The sequence below is a fragment of the Lepisosteus oculatus genome, chromosome 2 (genome assembly GCF_040954835.1).
Source record: "Lepisosteus oculatus isolate fLepOcu1 chromosome 2, fLepOcu1.hap2, whole genome shotgun sequence".
Lineage (NCBI taxonomy): Eukaryota > Metazoa > Chordata > Actinopteri > Semionotiformes > Lepisosteidae > Lepisosteus > Lepisosteus oculatus.
In genome coordinates, this window is record NC_090697.1 from 17,294,899 (window position 1) to 17,314,679 (window position 19,781).

At 38.8% G+C, this 19,781-nt stretch overlaps 1 protein-coding gene across 3 annotated transcripts in view; it reads left to right on the plus strand.

The window, feature by feature from the left end:
• LOC102699121 (E3 ubiquitin-protein ligase RNF19A) overlaps positions 1-19,781 on the plus strand; it is a 41,864-nt gene that overhangs the window by 17,189 nt on the left and 4,894 nt on the right. For 2 of the 3 annotated variants that reach the window (XM_015352497.2, XM_006626097.3), the window contains exons 2-7: positions 2,055-2,535; positions 3,399-3,790; positions 5,629-5,834; positions 7,222-7,369; positions 10,409-10,571; positions 14,449-14,563. In XM_015352497.2, the coding sequence (XP_015207983.2) occupies positions 2,368-2,535; positions 3,399-3,790; positions 5,629-5,834; positions 7,222-7,369; positions 10,409-10,571; positions 14,449-14,563 (1,192 nt within the window). In that variant the 5' untranslated portion in view covers positions 2,055-2,367. The remainder of the gene's footprint in view (positions 1-2,054; positions 2,536-3,398; positions 3,791-5,628; positions 5,835-7,221; positions 7,370-10,408; positions 10,572-14,448; positions 14,564-19,781) is intronic. The other variant, XM_015352512.2, reaches the window with a different exon arrangement.

The window sequence follows — 19,781 nt, forward strand, 5'->3', positions numbered from 1 at the left end:
AAGCATTTAGTGTCCCAGAAAGCTTAGAGCAATTTACTTTTTGATTATTAGGGTAATAACCCCGAATGGAAAAAGCAAACTAACCAGGAGCCATTAATTCTGAATTTTACGCCAACTTGTCACTATGGTCACTAATAAATGCTGTTGAAGAATAACGTATGCAGGAGAGATTTTTTTTTGTGTTACAGAAAGTAAATATCACACTTTATTTTTATAGTATAATAAATATTTATTTTAAATGGGAAAGGTTTGTTTGTGCATTGAAAGAAGGGTCTCCATTCTCTCTGCTCATCTGAGCCCAAACCTGTGTGGTGAAGACCAGACTTTGGTAGTGAAGACTCGGGTTTATGTTTTTGAAATAGTGCAGGGCCACCCAAACTCACACCTGATTGTCATCCCATTGATTGACACTCCTGACTCTATTTATCCCCTTACCTGAACCTAGAGGTTCACTTACTTTTTCCGACTCAGATATTTAATGTTGGATCATTTTGATCAATAAATTAATGAAAAAGTATATCCTTTTGTGTGTTGTTTGTTTTATTGGGTTCTCTTTAGCTATGTTTATGACTTAGATGAAAATGTGATCACATTTTAGGTCCTATTTATGCAGAAATTCAGAAAATTCGAAAGGGTTCACAAACTTTCTAGCACCACTGTACATGTCCATTAATGGAGCATAATAGAGGAAAATACAATAAACCAGAATACCTGAATTTGGCTTTTTTTCTAAGAAGCTGTGATTCTCCTGTGTTTTGTTACTTCATTTAGTTCATTTTAAAATGTTTTTTTTTTCCAAAACAACATGAATCTTTATTTGGACTGTCATATTGATTGTACTTTTCATCGATCAATGGCTCATTTTGTATGTTTTGACATAACCTTCTCTAGAAGAATGAATAATATGAGACATAAAGCTTTATTATAGAAATCTTAATATAAATCTTGTTTTCAAGATATTTGGTATTCAGGTATTTATTCTTAAGACAGATAATGTTTTTGGTATGAAAACAAAAAGGTGAATGTTTTAATTTTTGTATGGGAAAATTTTACCAAAGTTGGAATGTACCATATATACAGTAAAACAAAGCAAATATCCTTGTCACATTGCAGATATTAAGCACAGCAGATACTGTATTTATTCATATAAAATCAGTCACATGATTGTGAATTGTCCACATACAATCCTTGAATCTTTGCCAATGAAATTGTTTTTCAGGAAACGTTTGAATGGTTAATTACATCTGATAGGCTTGTGCTGGGGTGGCACAGTGGAGCAGTGATCAGCTTTGCTCTCTTGTAGTACTGGGGCCCTGGGATTCAGTTCCAGACCTCAGGGGCCCTCTTTGTGGGGTTGGTATGTCCTCCACATGTTCACAAGGGGTTTCTCTGCCTGTTCCCGTTCCCTCCAGCAGTCCAAAGACATACTTGTAGGTTAACTGGCTTCTGGGAAAACTGGCCTTGGTGTGAGTGTGTGCGTGTCTGTGTCTGTGTGTGCCCTGTAATGGAAGTACGTCCTCTCCAGGGTTACCCTGCCTTGTGCCCATTGCAAGCTGCCCATTGAAGCTGTGGCAGGTCTCCATCTTGTATTAATCTACACCCTCTCACTGCTTTTTGCACTGAACATGTTTCACTGTACCCCCCTCTCAAGATAGCTTGCTTTGGGCCATGTGGAACTTGGGTCAAAAATCAGGAGAGGTTCAAAGTAACAGACTATTCCATTTTCTCCAAACCTGTTTTGAGAAACAAAGAGGAGAAGCTGCTGTCAAATTAGTGTCTTTAAAACATATACTCAAATACAATTTAATAAGTCTTATATCGTAAGCTAAGTAATCCTAAAAACATATAGAAGTTAAAATTAAGTAAAATTTCATTATATACACCAATTATTGTTGTCAGAAACATCAGTTTATCATTTTAGAATTCCTTGACGTGTATTTTTCTTTTTGTACTGTGTTTAGGATCTTTTAACAGTAGCAGGAAAAAAATTTAATACATATTTTTGCTTGACATTTCTTGTTTTTCAAAATATATCTATTTCTTTTGGTTTACAGGTCATGCACCGACACAGGTGATAATGCATAAGGTTGCGCAAGCTGCCGTTTATTAGGAAGAAGGAAGCAAAGACCTGCTGAAATGAATAAGCAATGTCCTCGATCAAGCATTACCTCATTCTTGGACATTCTCCTGCTCGTGCATTAGCTGCATTCAAGATGCCTGCCCTCACAGCAGCAGAATACAAGCCGTGAAATGCTGTAAAATCCACCTCCAGTTACAGACGCATAAATTTACCCCTCCACCCCATCCCTCAACCCCCTCCCTGCATTGTGCTCATGTCAGTTCAGCTTGATGAACTTCTACTAGATCATGAAGAGGCCCAAGCAACATCAGCATCTCAGCTTCTTCAGCTTCTTCAGCCGGAAGCCCAAATCCGACTCCAGACCAGACCGGCCTCCAGGCAGAGAAGAGAGAGATTCCTCCAAGGGCCGGGAGGAGATCGCCATCACCCTGACACCAAGCGAGCATGGAGACCTGGTAGGGGAACCATACAATATAGAGAGCATCCGCTCCATTCCTTTCGGAGCATGTATCACAAACTACGAGTGTCTCTTAACTGAGTTTCCACTTATTCAGGAGCATCATATCAAATCTGAGTTGTTCCTGTAGCTTCTGCAGCTGTTCACATGACTCCAGTTTCTATTACTCTTCACTTACTGTATCTTCAGTTTATTATCTATTTTGTCCTGTTCCACTGCAAAAGACATTCTGTAAATGGTGATAAGAGTATTAATGGTTTGTAAGCACACCCCAAAATCTTTACCTAGTACTAATTAGTTTCTCCCTTTCACTCCTTCCCAATTAACTTAATGTGGCAATAATACAAGATATATTTACTTGGCACTTGACTGTATTCTAGATGTTACTGTATATATTATTTTTCTATAGAGGTTAGAGTGGGTAGCAATTGTATGTCAGCATGTGGGCCACAAAGGTACAAGTACAGGTTGGTCACATGCTGAATAGTATGTGAAGAGAACACATTTTCGACTGCTTTGCCTTCTCCGGGAAGCTCATCTTGCTTCTCAGCGTGGAATTAACTCTTACTCGCTGCATATTTTTTTCTAAGCCATTCTGTCAATGTGAATTTATCTCATGAGAAGAAGGGCAAATCGGCTTCTAAGACAGAGCAGTGTGGCTAGCAGCAAGGATCTGAATCTCTCAGTAAATTGAATGAACACATTTGACAGGTTGGTACTGGAAAACTATTGGTGCTGTCAAGGTATACTTTTGAAAGCAGCCAATACTAGTAGAGGAGTGAAGGATGCAGTCTATGCCCCAAGGTAACACATGTTAGAAATGCTTTCACTCATGTTCACGGACCTGTACGTTTGCTCTAGGACCAGGGTGTTGTTGGAGAAGGAGGAGGGGGAGGCGGTGGCGGTCATACAGGAGGGACCGGCCTCTCCTCAGCCTCTTCCAGTCACGAGCAGCTGCTGGACCACTTGGAGTGCCCCCTGTGCCTTCTCAGCCAACCACGATGCCACTTTCCACGGCTCTCCTCCTGCCCCCACCGCGCCTGCTCTGACTGCCTGCGGCAGTACCTGCGCATCGAGATCACGGAGAGTCGCGTCTGCATCGCCTGCCCGCAGTGCCCTGAGATCCTGGCCGCCCCCGACGTCCGCACCATTCTGGACGACCAGGCCCTGCTGGAACGGTTTGAGGAGTACCAGCTGCGGAGGTTCCTGGCGGCTGACCCGGACACCCGCTGGTGCCCAGCGCCCGACTGCAGGTGAGCAGGAGCTGCTGGTCGGCGGCACTGTAGAGGATTAAGAGCAGAAGTCAGTCCTGGGAACTCTGGGGCCTGGAGATGGTTTTTATTGTGCCCTAAACTTGAAACCGTTGCAGAAAATAAATTGGGATATCAGTGCCATTTTTTCGGATGGATTCATAAAAAAGACGTTCAATTTCTGTATTTCTTTTTCTGACAGACCAAAAGTGGAGTAAATGTGGAGGGTGTCAAGTAAGTCTTTCAGGAGTAAGTCTTTTAGGATATTTTTTCACAGCCTTTGCTCAGTGGAGTTTCGGAGAACTGGTGTCTGTGCTTTATTTTTGGGATCTGTTATGTTTTTTCTCAGTGAGTAGCAGTTGATGCTGTGCCTTTCCTCATGCATGTTGAACCATAACTGTAACTGACATGCTTCTCATGAAAAGTGTGTAACATCTGCTTTGTTCTATTTTCATGCATTGTTTTGTTTGTTCTGTGACTCTCGTTTGTTATTTCTGATTATCGGCCATGGTAAATTCATTTTCTAGCATACATTGTTCATGAAAACATTTTGAAAGACTCTACACTGTTTGTCTCGGTGAAAGTAGTAGTGCTTCTCTGTAGTATTACCCTGCTACTTTGATCTTCCAATGTAAACCTGTTTCTCTATTGTACTGTCTCACACTCTTAAACCCACTGACCTGACCAAACCATGTATTTTGATGCTAATGTGGACACACAATCTAAACAACTCATCTGTTGATTTGCCACCTTGAAGCCCCAATGTGATTTATTTTCCAGTAAATATATGAGTATTCCACTCTTACTTGATTATTTGACCATGCTCTTTTGAAAACATAAGATACAACGAATACATTACTTACAGCTACTGTTCTTTTAATCTTACATTAATTAGGCCAGCCTTAAAATATCATAAGCTTTTATTTTATGTTATGAACATTCACTGGACAAATCTGCCCTGCGAAAGACTGGCGACTTGTCCAGGCTGTACCCTAATGTGTGCCCATAGCTTGTTGGGATAGACTCCAGCTTCCCGTCGACCCTGAATTGGAAGAACCGGTTTGAAAATGGATGGAAGACTTTCATAGGACAGATTAATTGTTTTCACAGTGTTATGCTTCTATGTAAAGAGAACAGCTTCAGCACATTTTTAGAGTGGTTTCACAGTGCTGTGCAGATTACTGTGGGATTCTTCCTGTTTGTATGTAAGAGGAGTCTATTTTAGAGCAGACCATCATCAGTAGACTGGTAGGCGGTTGATGGTGGTAATGTACGGTCTTTTTGTATGTGTTTATGTGTTGTGTTTAGGCTGGGTAAATGGGGTTCTTATACCATGGGAACCTCTCCAAGGAACATCAGGATCCACCCTGAAACTTTATTGTCCCAAATGACCATCCTAAAGCAGGAAACTACTACAGTCCTCTTAATTCAAAATTCACAAATCCATTAGCTGTTTTCAGCTTTCTCAAGTCGTGCTGTATTTGCCATTTCGCTCGAATCATTCATTTGATGAGGGATTCGGATCTATGAGCTGCTAAAATCCTGACAAAAGCGATGAAGCGATTGACCGCCTCTTTTTCTATTCACATGCTCTGTGCCTCTGCTTATGCTCCTTATTTACATCCTTCCTCACCACCATATTCTTCTTTTTCTTTCTCGAACTCAATTCAATTTTAAATTAATCTAATTAAACTTTAATTTAAATTCCACTTTGCAATCAATATAATAACTGGCAGGCTTACCCAGCATATAGAAATGGAAGATCACTGGGTGGAAGGATGTCTTAAAGGGTGTTTCCAGCGGTTTTCCTGCGTTCTTAGTGGCCCGTGTGTGTGTCTCAGTTACGCAGTGATCGCCTACGGGTGTGCCGAGTGTCCCAAGCTGAGCTGCGGCCGGGAGGGCTGTGACACGGAGTTCTGCTACCACTGCAGGCAGCTGTGGCACCCCGACCAGACGTGCGACCAGGCCCGTCGGCAGAGGGCCCGCAACACCTCTGGGAACAACAGCGCTTCAACCCTGCTCATCTTCAGCGAGGAACCGGGCAGCGGTACTTTCCGTTTTCCGTTACCGTTGTGGCGGGAAACGAGCCACGAGACTAACGTGTTGTGACTTCCCCCGCGGCGTGTCGTGGATTTTAAACGATGAAACTTGTCATTGGCTTCTCAGAGACACTTGTCCTTATTCCTTAGGGGGGAATGTCATGTCATGTCATGTCATGTACTGTGCAGTAGCATTTTAATCGATGACTTGTACAGCCTGCAGCCTGTAGCTCGTGAATCTGTTCTGTGTGATCTGAGGTTACAAAGCCCTTAGCTGGAATGAGGCAGGGTGAAGTGAATGCCCCCTTTTAATCTATTAATTTTGGATTTAAAATGTTTTTAGTGCGTTAAATAAAAATGTGTTAATTATTGTTGTGTGCTAGGGGTCTGGAAATACCTTTGTTAATTAGCGATCATCATTTTAAAAAGGGATGTCCCCCTCTCCAGGCACTGGTATGGCTAAAATTGGCTAGATAAAGTAGGCATTGCGGTGTATGTACAGTACAGCAGCAGTGATATCTAGATATCTTTGTTTGCTTTAAAGCTTGCTGTCATGGCATGTGGAACTAGCACTTCACCCTGACTCAACTCCATACTGTATATAAAAAAATAATTAATATGAAAGAAAAATGGAAACGTCATGTTTGCGTAAGTATTGAACCCTTTGCTGTGGTAACATGCACATAATTACCTTAACAAACAACACAGTTAGTTGAGCGGCCTCTGTCTGTGTGCAGTAACAGTAGTTCTCATTATTTCAGAATACAGACACCTGTATCTACAATATGAGGTTCCTTGGACAGGCAGTGTAATATAAGCAGAGACAACCATTAACACTAAGGAGTTTCCAAAGCAAGTAAGGGATAAAATCATTGTCAATTAATGATCAAGCCGCTACCTCCAAACAAAGGAAGCAGGCAAGCAGCACACCTTCTAACGTCTGAAGGCACGCCACTTTGCTGTGGCACAGTGGTTGAATAGTACTGCACTGTGGTATGAGATAGAGCAAAAAGCAAAAAAGAGAGGAGTCAGAGTTTTTCTGCAGCAGGTCTGCCTACCTTCTGAGTTTAAAAAATGCTTCGATGGGACCACCCACCCCAGCATGCAAAGCCCTCCCCCTAGAACGTATTAGCCACATCCCAATAAATAAAAAAAAACCCCAGCCCTGTTCTGCAGTCAACAAAATAATTTATCTTAAGTTCAAACATTCAGGGTGCATATTATCAAAAGCACCCTGTACCTATCATTAATCTTGTGATATAAAATATGCTGTTTCATAGGTGCAGTTCTTGTCCCTACAACGAATAAGTTTTCAACGTACAGTATATTGATGTCGCACTTCATAGTGCCTTGCTTTGTTATACTGGTCTGAGTGTCACAACTCTGTTGTTGCAGAGGTTGAAGAGATCAAAGCCTGCCCACGGTGTGGAGCATACATCATGAAGACGAATGATGGAAGCTGTAACAGAATGAACTGCACAGTGTGTGCCTGCCAGTTCTGCTGGCTTTGCATGAAAGAGATCACTGACGTGCACTACCTCAGGTATTTCAATGCATACACAACTTTTAGCACAGTATGTACTGTACTAGTACCAGACAACACTGCTTTGAAGTAATGCTTTTTGTAATCACGTCTGAAGCACAATTCCACTTCCAGAAGTGAGTTGGTGTCTTTTTGGGGAGCATCTTAAAAGCAGTGCAAGCAGAGTGGTACAGTTTGAACAAGAAGAAACAGAAAAAATGTAACTGTTTTGAGTGTTATGGAGTAAGTGCATCATCAGATAATAAAAAGGTCTACAGAATAAAAAGGTCCACTGTATGACAACTACATGCGCTGCTGTTGCAGTTGTTTGCAGGCTTATGACTGGTATGCACAACTGTTGTCTGCAAGTTATAAATTGTACTTCCATGTGCACAACTCAGGGTGTTTTGCAACTAAAATGAAACTTAGAATGCAGTGGGAGGAAAAACAAATCTTTGTAATTACATTTTTTACATATTATTTTAGCATTCAGATACAATGATCATCCAGATCAGTTTTCAAACTTCTGTCTAAGCGTTATTTATATAATAAAAATGTAATATTTATTTCCACACGTGTTTCTCAGAAATGCTGATCTTCTGGTGTTACGTCCCAGTGTGGTCCGTGTGTTTGTTTTATGTTCCACACTTCCTGACTTTGGTTGTTCTCCCTTCCCATTGGTTCATTAATTCATCCATCTTTGCCGTTGTGACATCATTATCAATCAACTCTCGACCAGTCAGAACTTTCTGAATGAAAGGGCCTTTCGTTTGACTTCGGTCCCGCTTGGTTTTGCTTTGCTTCATTTCACTTTTGGTTTTTGCTTCGGCTTTGTTGGTTTGTTATTCTGCTTTGTGTGTGTATTTTCGTATAGCTTTGGCTTTTGTTAGTTTCTGTTTTCTCTTTGTACTTTCCTTTGTATGTGTTTATCGTTTATTTTGCCATTACCTTGCCCAAACTTGTTCTCTGTTCAACTTCTGTGTTCCTTTGTACCCGGTTACTTGTGTCTACTCTCGTTTGTATTCATAGTTCACTTGTGTATTTGTATGAACTCTTGTGTATTGGGTTAGTTTAGGTTGTTGGGTACACTTTACACACGTACTGTAGTTGATTTTTGTATTAGTCACACTAGTTTAGTACGGGTGAGTGCCGTTTGTCTTGTATGGTTTTGGGTAGTCAGTGGAGGTTAGCTAGGGTGTTTGAAGACGCTGAAGACCGTGTGTTTCGGGTTTTCTTTTGTAGTTAGGTCAGCTTCCCCTCACTTTCTTAGCCAGTTCCATTTTATTTGTTGTTTTCTTTTCTTTGGCACCACTCTAGTTTTTTTTTTACAGTGTGTTATTGTGTCCTATTATGTACCAGTCGCTTATTCACCTTAAAATAATTACTTTTGCACCAACACTTGTTAACACGCTTCCTAAGTCCCTCACCAGAACCCACCTGCATCCAAAAACTAAATGTTACACCCCTTTACCCCTAGACACTTGGGGTCGTAACATCTGGCTAAAAGTTAGAACGGACTCTGTAAAGGGAAAATGCCATCATGTAATACTTAATGCTTTTGGAGCTCTCTCTCTTGAGAACCAAATATGGTATATCAGCGTGCTTTAAACAGAGGACCTTAAATAAATCCTGGTCATTCTTGTCTGGATTCTTGATCTACTGACATCAAGCAGTTCTGATGAGGTTTTGTTCCTGGGAGACATGAAGCCCTGCCAGGGACCCAATCTCCCCAAAATGATCATATATTTACATCCCTATTGATTTTTAAAATACATACAGTAAGTGTTAAAATTAGTTTGGTCTCATTTCTGTTTGTTTTGGTTGGACTAAATATGATTCGACTTTCTAATAGTACTTGATTGATAATAAAATGAAAAAATTGGTATCTGTAAATAAAATATGATGCATTATTCTTGGTTAGAAATTTGAATTAAGATATTAAAAGATCATTTCTATGTACGCTGATGTATGACCTGTCTTGCTCTACTTTGAACATATTTTTTTGTCTGTAACCACGAGGTACATTTGAAAAGTTCACAGTAACACATACAGTTGAAATGTATGCTTGTGTTAGTTTTCAAGTGATGAAAACCTCACAATAAGCTAGCAATCTTTAAAAAAAATTATGGCTTTAACCTTGGATAAGGGAAACATCCCTTTCATACAACAAAAAAGTACATTGTGTGTATAATGCACTTGCAATAGTCAATTACAGGCAATTTTTGTTTTGAAATTACAGTTCTGTATCTTTTCTGTTGTTCCTAAATATATATCAGAAATTGTGTTGGAAGAAAATAAATATACATATGCTATTTCAGATAAGAGATCTCCTTTTTTTGCCCCATTATTTGCACTGTTACTGTATGTGAGTCAGTGGGAGTCCATTGCATATAGTGTCACTGGGCCACTTTCCATGCTAGCAAAAATCCATCCATTCTCTCTGACTGCATGCAGTCATGTGAATGCCACTGTTTGCCCAGCATTAGCTTACAGCACTGTGTTTTTTCAATGAAGAAGATCTAAACTGATGTCTTAGTTTTATGAAGCACTTTGAAGAAGTCTTTATCACTCTGACCCCTTAGGACTAGAGTTAAAATGGTCTCCCACTGTGGGTTTCTGGTGTTTTTAGAATTGATGAATAACGCCGTATTAATGATACCAGGACAGATCACTGCAGGGACTCCTTTACAAAGATATATGCTTAGATCTCAAAATGGTTATCTTTGAGCTATAATAACTTTATCTCAGTGGTTTATGAATGACCTTAATCAGTCTGTAGAAGGCAGAGGGCAGAATTGGAAAGGAGCTGAAGGAGAACGTAAATCTCTGTACAGTAATGGTGGTGATCTGGGGTGAGATTATATTACCGTTTTGTTTTAGTAAACATCCAATTGATAAAGTCAGCCAGCAAGTTTGTTGCACAAAAGGTCATGTTCTTTATGCTCAGTTGATTTCATATTATTCTTTGTCTGTGCAGTAGCTTTCATGGTATTAAGTGCTAATCTCCTACATTAATACTGTATGCAGTATATTCACAATCTCCTCCATCCTCTTTTCCAGTCCCTCTGGTTGCACTTTCTGGGGGAAGAAACCCTGGTCTCAAACAAGGAAGGTACTTTGGCAGGTGGGCATGCTCCTGGGAGCTCCAGTGGTAATTTCTCTCATCGCCGGCATTGCAATCCCAGTAATCATAGTTGGGATACCAATCTACATGGGACGGAAGGTATTGCTCTGTTATTTGCTATGCTTTTCACAATGGGCTTCCTATTGAGTATCGGTATTTGTCAGCTCTCAGAACTTAAGGGCGGCTAGTCCAGCTTAATGCTAGGAGGGGAGACCCTTAAAGAAACCCAGTTTGCTGCTGGAAGGGGTATTGGTGGACCAATTGGCACTCTTTCCTCTGGAACAATAATTCCAAACAGGCGCTCCAGTATGACGTCCAGTGCTGTACAAGGTGAAACCCTTCAAGTAAGGTGTTAAATCAAGGTACCACCTACTTGGTCACTTAATATCTCATGGGACTGTTCGGAAGAGCAGGGGTGTTATTCCTGGTGTTCTGGCTAAAGTGCACTCTGGGACAGTCTGGTCTTTGTAAAGTTCCCAGTTCACTTTCTCATTTATCTGTCTGATCTGCGGTGTAGAGGGACTGCTGGGACATAATGAGTGCTTGACATCACCCATGTGGGTGATGAAGTGGGTCCCCTCCACCTATTCAATTCTTTGGGATCTTTTGGGATGAAGTGTATATATACACTATATAAACGCAAGGATTTATTATTATTTGCATCCTTAAATTTTTTACTGCCATGTTTAATGATACTGTATACGTATATTCCACCCTAGTAATAGATAATTACTATGATAACATGATTATAAATAAAACATAGTAACTACTGTTGAAAACAAAATGTAACTATCTCTCCACTGTACACACATACAGAGCGGTTATATAATTGTGCAGTCACCTCTGAAGCAATAGCAATAAATAACTGCTTATCCTCATGTGTAAAGGACAACGAGGAAGAAATCACTACTTACCGAGATGCAAAAAAAAAGGTTATCCTAAGGTGTTTGTGGACACACATTCATATAATATTAGAATGTTATTACTATTTTATTTGGCTGTTGCTTTTATTTAGACTGTCTTACAGTTGTACCCATTTATACATCTGGGTATTTAACTGGAACAATTAAGGTGAAGTTCCTTTAGGTTTCAAGGGGACAACAGCACTTGAACCCAGCCCAACCCACCCTATCTTGAACCCAAATATTCCAGTTAAAATCCTAGAAACCCTAAGTACTGGTTTACACACTATATATAGTATAACATAAAACAAAACAGAAAATACAAAAATAGTGGTATATCCCAAACATCCTCAGCAAAAGAACATTTCAACAACCTGAGCATACAGCCAAAACTGCAATGTACCGTCCTGTATTTATTTGAAATGACCATTTTTTTCTTCTCTTCCTGTGCTTTAATGCGACATGAGGCTGGAAAACTTGTAAACTAGGATTACCAATATGGTGGTGACAGTTATTAATAGTTCCTCAGTTTTGAGGCAAACAAGTGACAGTCAGCAGTACGATATTTCAGAATGGACGAGTAATCAAGTGCCTGGAGAAGAGAAACATCCTTGGCTAAGTGTGGCGAGTCCTGAAATAAGACTAGGCAAGAAGCAAAGTTCATGCTGCAAGTTCTTTCTGCACCTTTTCAAATTTACTTTTTACTGCCATTTGATAGTCCACTTGTACAGCAGAATATAAAAAAAAAACTAAAAAATCACATTTGGACATTTGAAATGTTATGTTTAGAATAAAATGCAACCATTCTCCCATCTCTTAAAATCATATTTCTTTAAGAAAATTTTACTTTTTGGTGTTGCCAGGTGTTTCAGCATAAATAAGGCAGTTGATCTTTGACCTGAGTTGTGAGTTTTTTGTGGCTCAGGGCCACAGGTTTGGGAGCAGTGTGCCAGGGTTTTCTCGATCTTGAGAGCCTCTGGGTACCTGCAGTCTTCCTGTGATGCCAGTGAGATACTGTATGTGCCTCACTTGCAGATTGTGGACACAGGACTGTCCTTTCTCATTCTCCCTGTGTCATACAGGACTCACAGGAGATGAAGAACAAATTGCTATTTCCCAACTGATTGGCTTTAAATTGTGTCCTTTTTCTTAGCGTTTTAACATATTGATTTTGCAGAGACATTAACATGACACCTTTTTGTGCCAGTAGTCAATATTTGTAAAAAGGTAGGAATAGTCAAAGCTATGCACGCACCAGAAAATATTAGTTTGACAGGACCAAAGGTCTTCAAATGTGTAAGCATGGAATCGGAAGAGAGTGGATGAAAACTCCCAGGAATAAGCATATAAAAGACTAGAAAACAGTGGCCCAAATGGATTATTAAATCAATAAATTAAATATACGGACAAAGAACCACTTAATTATATTATGTTAAAGGAGCAGGATCCACATAAAGAAAGTGTCTCTTTACACATTGCTAGCAAAAGCAAGTAAAAAAAGGAGAGAGAGGTAAACTGTAGGCTTAAATAAAAAAAAACAGGATATGAGTGATTAAATAATAAAATAAATCCTTACACATAATTAAAGCTTTTCTGGACACTCCACTCAAAGTGCATTAGAGATAATGGGGACTCACCTCAACCACCACCAATGTTTAGCACCCACCTGGGTGATGTGCTACTACACTCACCAAACATCAGCTATCAGTGCAGAGGAGAACGGAGTAATGAAGCCAGTTTATAGATGGGGATTATTAGGAGGCCGTGACTAGTAAAGTCCGTGGGGAGCTTTTGCCAGGACATTTGGGTAACACCCCTATTATTTTCAAGAAATGCTCCAAGAGAAGGATGGCAGTTTTTTTTTCAGTACAGTGTCCCCATCACTATACCGGGGTATTAGGACCCAGACAGATCACAGGCTGAGCACCCCCACTGGTCCCACTAACACCTCTTTCAGCAGCAACCATAGCTCTCCCAGGAGGTCTCACATCCAGGTACTGACCAGGCTCACACCAGCTGAGCTTCAGTGGGTTGCCAGTTGTAAGGGTGATATAGGTGCTGGACCCGTTACATCTGTATTCTTACAATTCTTATCGCAATATCCATATCGTTTTGGTCACAACATTATAAAAGGGACATTGAGACCGAGGAAATAGATCAAAGAATAACCAGATTAATTCCAGGCGTCATTATGGCGTTAAAGGAACTGAATTTCTTTAGTAATTAGAGGAGATTATAAGGGGATCGAATTCAAAGTATTCAGAATCCAATGGCACTTTTAAGCAGTTGTCGAACGCTCCAGAAATGTTCAGCACTGGTTTATATTTTTATATATTGACAAATTTCTACATTTGGCAAAATCTTAACTTGCATTTGGATTTGGATTTGTCAAAAACATGATTTAGATTTCTAGTCATAAATGTAAACATTAGCTGTGCTGCTCCTTCGTCTCATTTGAGAATTATGTAATAATATTACTTAAATGTCTTCTTATATAACTTTATCAGGCTTAGGTTTTCATTGATACAGTATATCAATATTGTAAGGATTTTCTAAATTTCATGTTCATGCAACTAAAGTTTTTAAGATTACAATTTTATGCTAAAGGTGATTCTGATTTTCTTGACCTTTAATTGACCTTAAATATTGTTGAAAAAATGCATGAAATGAACATTTTGAAAATATTTGTCACATGATTAAAATTGTGCGTGAAAAAGAAAAACATAACCCCAGCTGTAGATTTTCTGGCCTTTTTTCAGTTACCATAAAAGTGTAGAATACAATCTTTAGGGAATGTGTTAGTAAAGATAAATAGGTAACATCCTAAGGATAAAGTATGAATTATATATGGTAAGAAAACATGGTCAAGAACATATATAAACATATAGTGTGGTATAGTGTGAGAGATTACATTGAATTAAAAGCTGTTATTCCCCTTTATGAAAATTGGTTAAAAACTACAGTCTTGTGTGTTATAACAGAATCTATCAGTATTCTTTTCAGAAAATGCTGTCTCCTCAAATGCAGAACAACCCACTTATAACATTTTTCCTCTGTTTTTGTCAAATTTTCAGGTCCACAGTCGATGTAAGAAAAACAATATCTCAGGAAGTAAACAGTACCTGACTGTAGCCAGTGGGGTTGTCATGTCAGTGTTTGTTTCTCCAGTTATTGCAGCTGTGACTGTAGGTAAGAGAGAAGTAATTCATATCTTCTTGTCTCCAGTTCTGGGCATTTTAGATTCATGTTGCCAAGGCAATGTCTGACAGCTTTGATGTATGCCTTATTACCCGATTTACTGTATACAGCTCTCTTCATTATTAACCATTAGAATATCCCTAAACACAGTGTAAATGTTCATCTGTTCAGCACATGTGTTTTTAAATCAGTCTTCTGCTTTGGCCCTGCATGATGTGTGAGGCCAAGCAGTAGATATTATGGTTAAAAGGTAGACAATTATCCCGGTGTCTGGGCCATATTTCCCCCCTCTGCCTTTACCGTGGCCTCCAAATTGTGTGATTGGCTTGCACTTGCCCTGCGATTGACTGGCGCCCCGTCCAGGGTGTACACTGCCTTGTGCTCGTTGCTGGGTAGGCTCCGGCTTTCCTCGACACCATATGGTATAAAGCGGTTTGGCAAATGACATGACATATTATAGTAACATTATACCATAATACCATTATACCATAAGTTACTATTCACAAATTAGTCATATAGTCAGGGAATATATCATGCCTTAAACAGTATTTCAGATTAATCCATTAGTAATTCTGTATAATGTTATATGCAATTGTATTAAAAATGTGGAGACTTATTGAGTTACCAATATTATCTCTGTGTCAAGACAGTTAAGTTGTGGAGCTCAATAAAACAACTAAAATGTGTTATTTCCTTATTTCAAACATGAAAGACTTGACTTGATTTAGTTGTACAGGCGCAACATTATTGTCACCTGATAATACAGATGCAGCCATTCAAAACGAGCGAGGTAGGCTGCGGTACAATGCGGTGGGCATGTCACATCAAAACGCGTCATACCACAGTTTACCATATGCAAATTAGATTATGTTCATAGTATCCAGAATCACCTTGTAAAACCGCCAGGTGGAGCTAATAAAGCTTAACCTTGCCTGTACAGTATTTGAGCTGTCACCAGAAAACACCCGGTTTCAAATCCCGATCACTGCTGAGGGACAGTCTTTATTCAATTAAGAATTTAAGTTGTGTACTCTTTAGACATTAAATTTAAAACTGTGTATTACAGCATGTTAATCATTAAACATTAAAAGTTGCTATATTTTATAAAAGCAAGATTGCTCAGTTGGACAAAAGTACACAACCTACCACCTTTATCAGAAATACTTTAATTATGCAGAAATATTTTATGCATCAAAGTCTTTACCGAAGATATTGCTAATAGTATTAATAATGAATAACCTTGGACAAGCTGTAAGCTCAAAGTATTACCCTGGTCCACTTTCTTTGTTACTGTCTTTGTAAACGAAAATACTTTATTTTTTCATTGACAAAAAGTAACACCACAGCATTTCGTTGATCGATCACATATTCATTTCCAGTCATACAAAGTAAGTTTTGAGAATCTCAGATTGATTGATTAATTAATTAATGTAGGAACATAAACATTATTTAAACTGTATATGACTGGCATTGGTATTTTAAAGAAAATATACACACCAGTATTCCAGTCCCTACAAACATTTTAAGCATCAAAGTCTTACATGTGGTTATTTTGGAAATGTTTTTACTTGCTTCTTCTGACCATATTAAGTTTCTATACTTTGTGAAAAGTGATAATTTTTTAACCTTTTCTAGGAATTTGCTCATTATCGGTGTAAACTAAACCATACTTTTAGAATTTGATTAACAGGGAATATAATATGGAATCGCGTATCTAAACAAATTAATAACTATATAATTATATCCATGTACTGTCTGGCGGAATAAACTGAAGAGTTAGTTAATGCGACAGGGAAGATAGAATTAATAATGTAGCCCTTTCGGGCTCACGCCCTACCAGCTGGGGAATTGAACCCGGGCTTCCAGCGTCACTCAACAGGGAATACTGGTGTGTATTTTTTCTTTAAAATACCAATACCACCCATATACAGTTTGTAATGTAGGGATTGCTATATCAGTAGCAGTAGCACATTTATTATGGGTGGTCGACCAGGAGTGTGTCAGGAGCCAGACTGGTCAGGGCACATGCCAGCGACCGGCCCAAACGTAGAGTGCAGGGCGGACTGGAGGAAGACTGGTTCAAAAAGTACAGTAAGTGGCTGCCTGCTTCTAGTGGACTGGAGTAACTTCAAAAATGTCGCAGCAGAGTTTAGCTGTGTCATTTTTACGCCATTTTTTTGACCACGCATAAATATTCTTATGTCCATATCTTCACAAGGGAAACACAGAAAGCCTTCAAACCAAACCAAAAACACATTTTAAAAACCTCTACTTGTGAAAATTTTCACAGCCTCTAATTAAAACCATCAGTGAGCTCATTCTCTTTTTGTAAACCTCCGGTGTTTCATCGATGCGTAATTACGCACTAACTGGAACCCTGTAAGCACGGGAATAAAGCTTTGTTTGATTTCTGAAACCCTTTCTTTATGTCCTGTTTTCGTTCGGATAAAGGTCAACTATAGACACAATACTGCTTACAGCAGGAAAATTCCTATATTTTACTCAGCAGTTTATTAAAAACAGAACCCATGATGTTCAAACTGATTTTTTACATAGAAGACTGACACAGCTTTGCATTGTGAATCTCTTTTTCTAATAAAACATTTGTCAGTCTGTTCGGCTATTCTACTTTGAGAATGAAGAGGGGGAGGAAAAGTACCTGCTGTCAAAACTACAGTATGCTTAAGAACTATAAAACCAGTTTAATTCCAAACAACTTATCCAGTGGGGCAATTTAACAGATGCCTCAAGCCTTCAAAAGGTTTCTTTGAAAAACTAAAATAGCAAATATTATGGACACTATATTGACATTTTTAGAATTTGATTAATAGGGAATAAGATATGGAATTGCGTATCTAAAGAAATTAGTAACAATATAATTATATTCATATATTGTAGCTTAAATGCTGCTAAACTAAAAATTAGACACAAGAAAGAGTATTATTGGACAATGTCGTGAGGCTCTGGTGAAATTTCTCTGTAAACTGAAGAGTTAAAGAGGAGACACATTGTGTATAGCCTCTTTTTACACTTGTAAAAAGGAACATTCCAATGTTAATGCGACACGGAACATATTATTAACAAAGTAGCGCTTTCGGGCTGACGTGGGTTTGTGCCCTACGCCCTGCGGGACCGCTGTGTACATACAGTACATTCACAATGCAAGAAATACTGCTCAATACGAGTTCGTGCGAACAACCCCCACAGGTGATATTTAGAAATATATATATATTGTAGTATTTTCGGTTTCGTCAAGGACAGGCACAGCGATTCAGACACTACTCCTCTTGTGTCTAATTTTTAGTTTAGCAGAATTTGCGCGATAAGTACATTATTTAATGGGGATGACATTATCCACGTCTATTATCACTGTACAACACTAACTACTTTCAGGCTGTGTCAAAACTAAAAACGTCGTTTTACATTCAAGGAGTGTCCGAGTCAATGTGTCCATCCTTGAGAACCCAAAAATGCCACAATATTATAAACGGCTGGGCAAATGAATTTTTTAATTTTTAAAAAAGAAATCAATAATGAGATATGATGTGTTCCTGCTTAACTTAGACATTGCATGATTTTAAAAGCTATAAAAACAGGTTTCGATAGTTAATAACCACTTTTTGTGTGTGAAAAACGGGTGATCTGTCTTCCTCGTAGTCAGCCTAGAATCTTTGTGTATGCTGTAAGTTGATCTTTTTTCTCTTTTCTCACCTGCTGCAATTCGGGCACAGAAGGGTTAAAAAAAAGTCAGACAGGCAGAGGGAGGGGGGGGGGGGGTGAAACTGTTACCTCTCCTGGATAAAGCGGTTAGAAAATATTCACATATTAAACTTAATATGGTCAGAAGGAGCACGTAAAAACGTTTCCAAAATAACCACATGTAAGACTTTGATGCTTAAAATGTTTAGGAAGAAAGTGGAATATTGGTGTGTATTTTTTCTTTAAAATACCAATACCAACCATATACAGTTTACATAATATGTTTATGTTCCTAAATTAATATTGTTTGTGACCATCAGATGCGTTATGCTCGTCTTCTTTTTATGCTCAACTACTAAAATTTCCCTTTAGTTGTAAAATTCCATAGAAATATTCAATACTAAGTGGATTAAAATATGCACAGTAAAGAGATTAAATGATTACATTGTTTCACTAATAACCAGTGCACCATGAGTGCCCCTGTTGGTCATTTTGGCCAGCCAATCACGTACCGCGGTACGCGGCGGTGGCTTGTGGGTAGTTGCTTGCGGTATGGGTTTGTACCGCGCAGTTTGAATGGCTGCATTTGTATAAATGGACTTAAAATACATACAGTATACTGTTGTGAAATTAGAATTTGACCCCAAATTCTGATTAAAGGGCATGCAACCAAATATGTACTTCAACTCTTTTACATTTAGTGCATAATGAATGTGAACCCACACGTATGATCACTTGAAATCACTGGATTGAACACAAAGTATGTTTTTGTTCTAATACCATCGAATGTATGTAAGGAAGTAGCCAAAATACAATCCTACCACTCACGATCACAAACTTGCTTCACTGTAAAGCAAAAATAATGGTTTTAACTTTGCTATCCCAACATTTTTGTAGGGCGTTATACTGTATATCATCCAAATAAGAAAAAAACCTCATCAGGTCAAGACTGAAAATTACATTTATTCTTGGATGTACAGTGGCAGCTGTCGCCTTGCTATTGATATTGCGTTTTCATGAGAATATTTCTTTGAGACCATTTACCTTACTATCTCATTACACTGTCAAGAATGATGATGTCAAGAAGAAGTTTTCAAAACAGCTGTCCAGAATGTGGCTTTTATCAAGGCCTAATCCTGTTGAATGTTATTCTGCCTGTACTTGGCAATAATGTACCGGCAACATTATTTTACTTTCCTGAATACCATATCTCCCCTTTTCTAGTACAGAGCAATACTCAAAGGCTATACTTACTCTCTTGATTTTCCCCAGTTCAAATATTCATAAACATTTGTGAGTTGAAACTTTACAGATGTGTTATAGAGGACCAGTATGGCCAATAAGCAGGAATTAGCTACATCAAGCTGCATTTAATACCTTTAACAATGCAAGAGGTACATTTATTAAACAAACTCTTTCTCATTGTGGTTTGACAGTATGGAGCTATCTGGCTGGTAATTAAGGACACAACTTAGTGTGTATTAATCCTTAGTTTGATTTTGGTATTGAC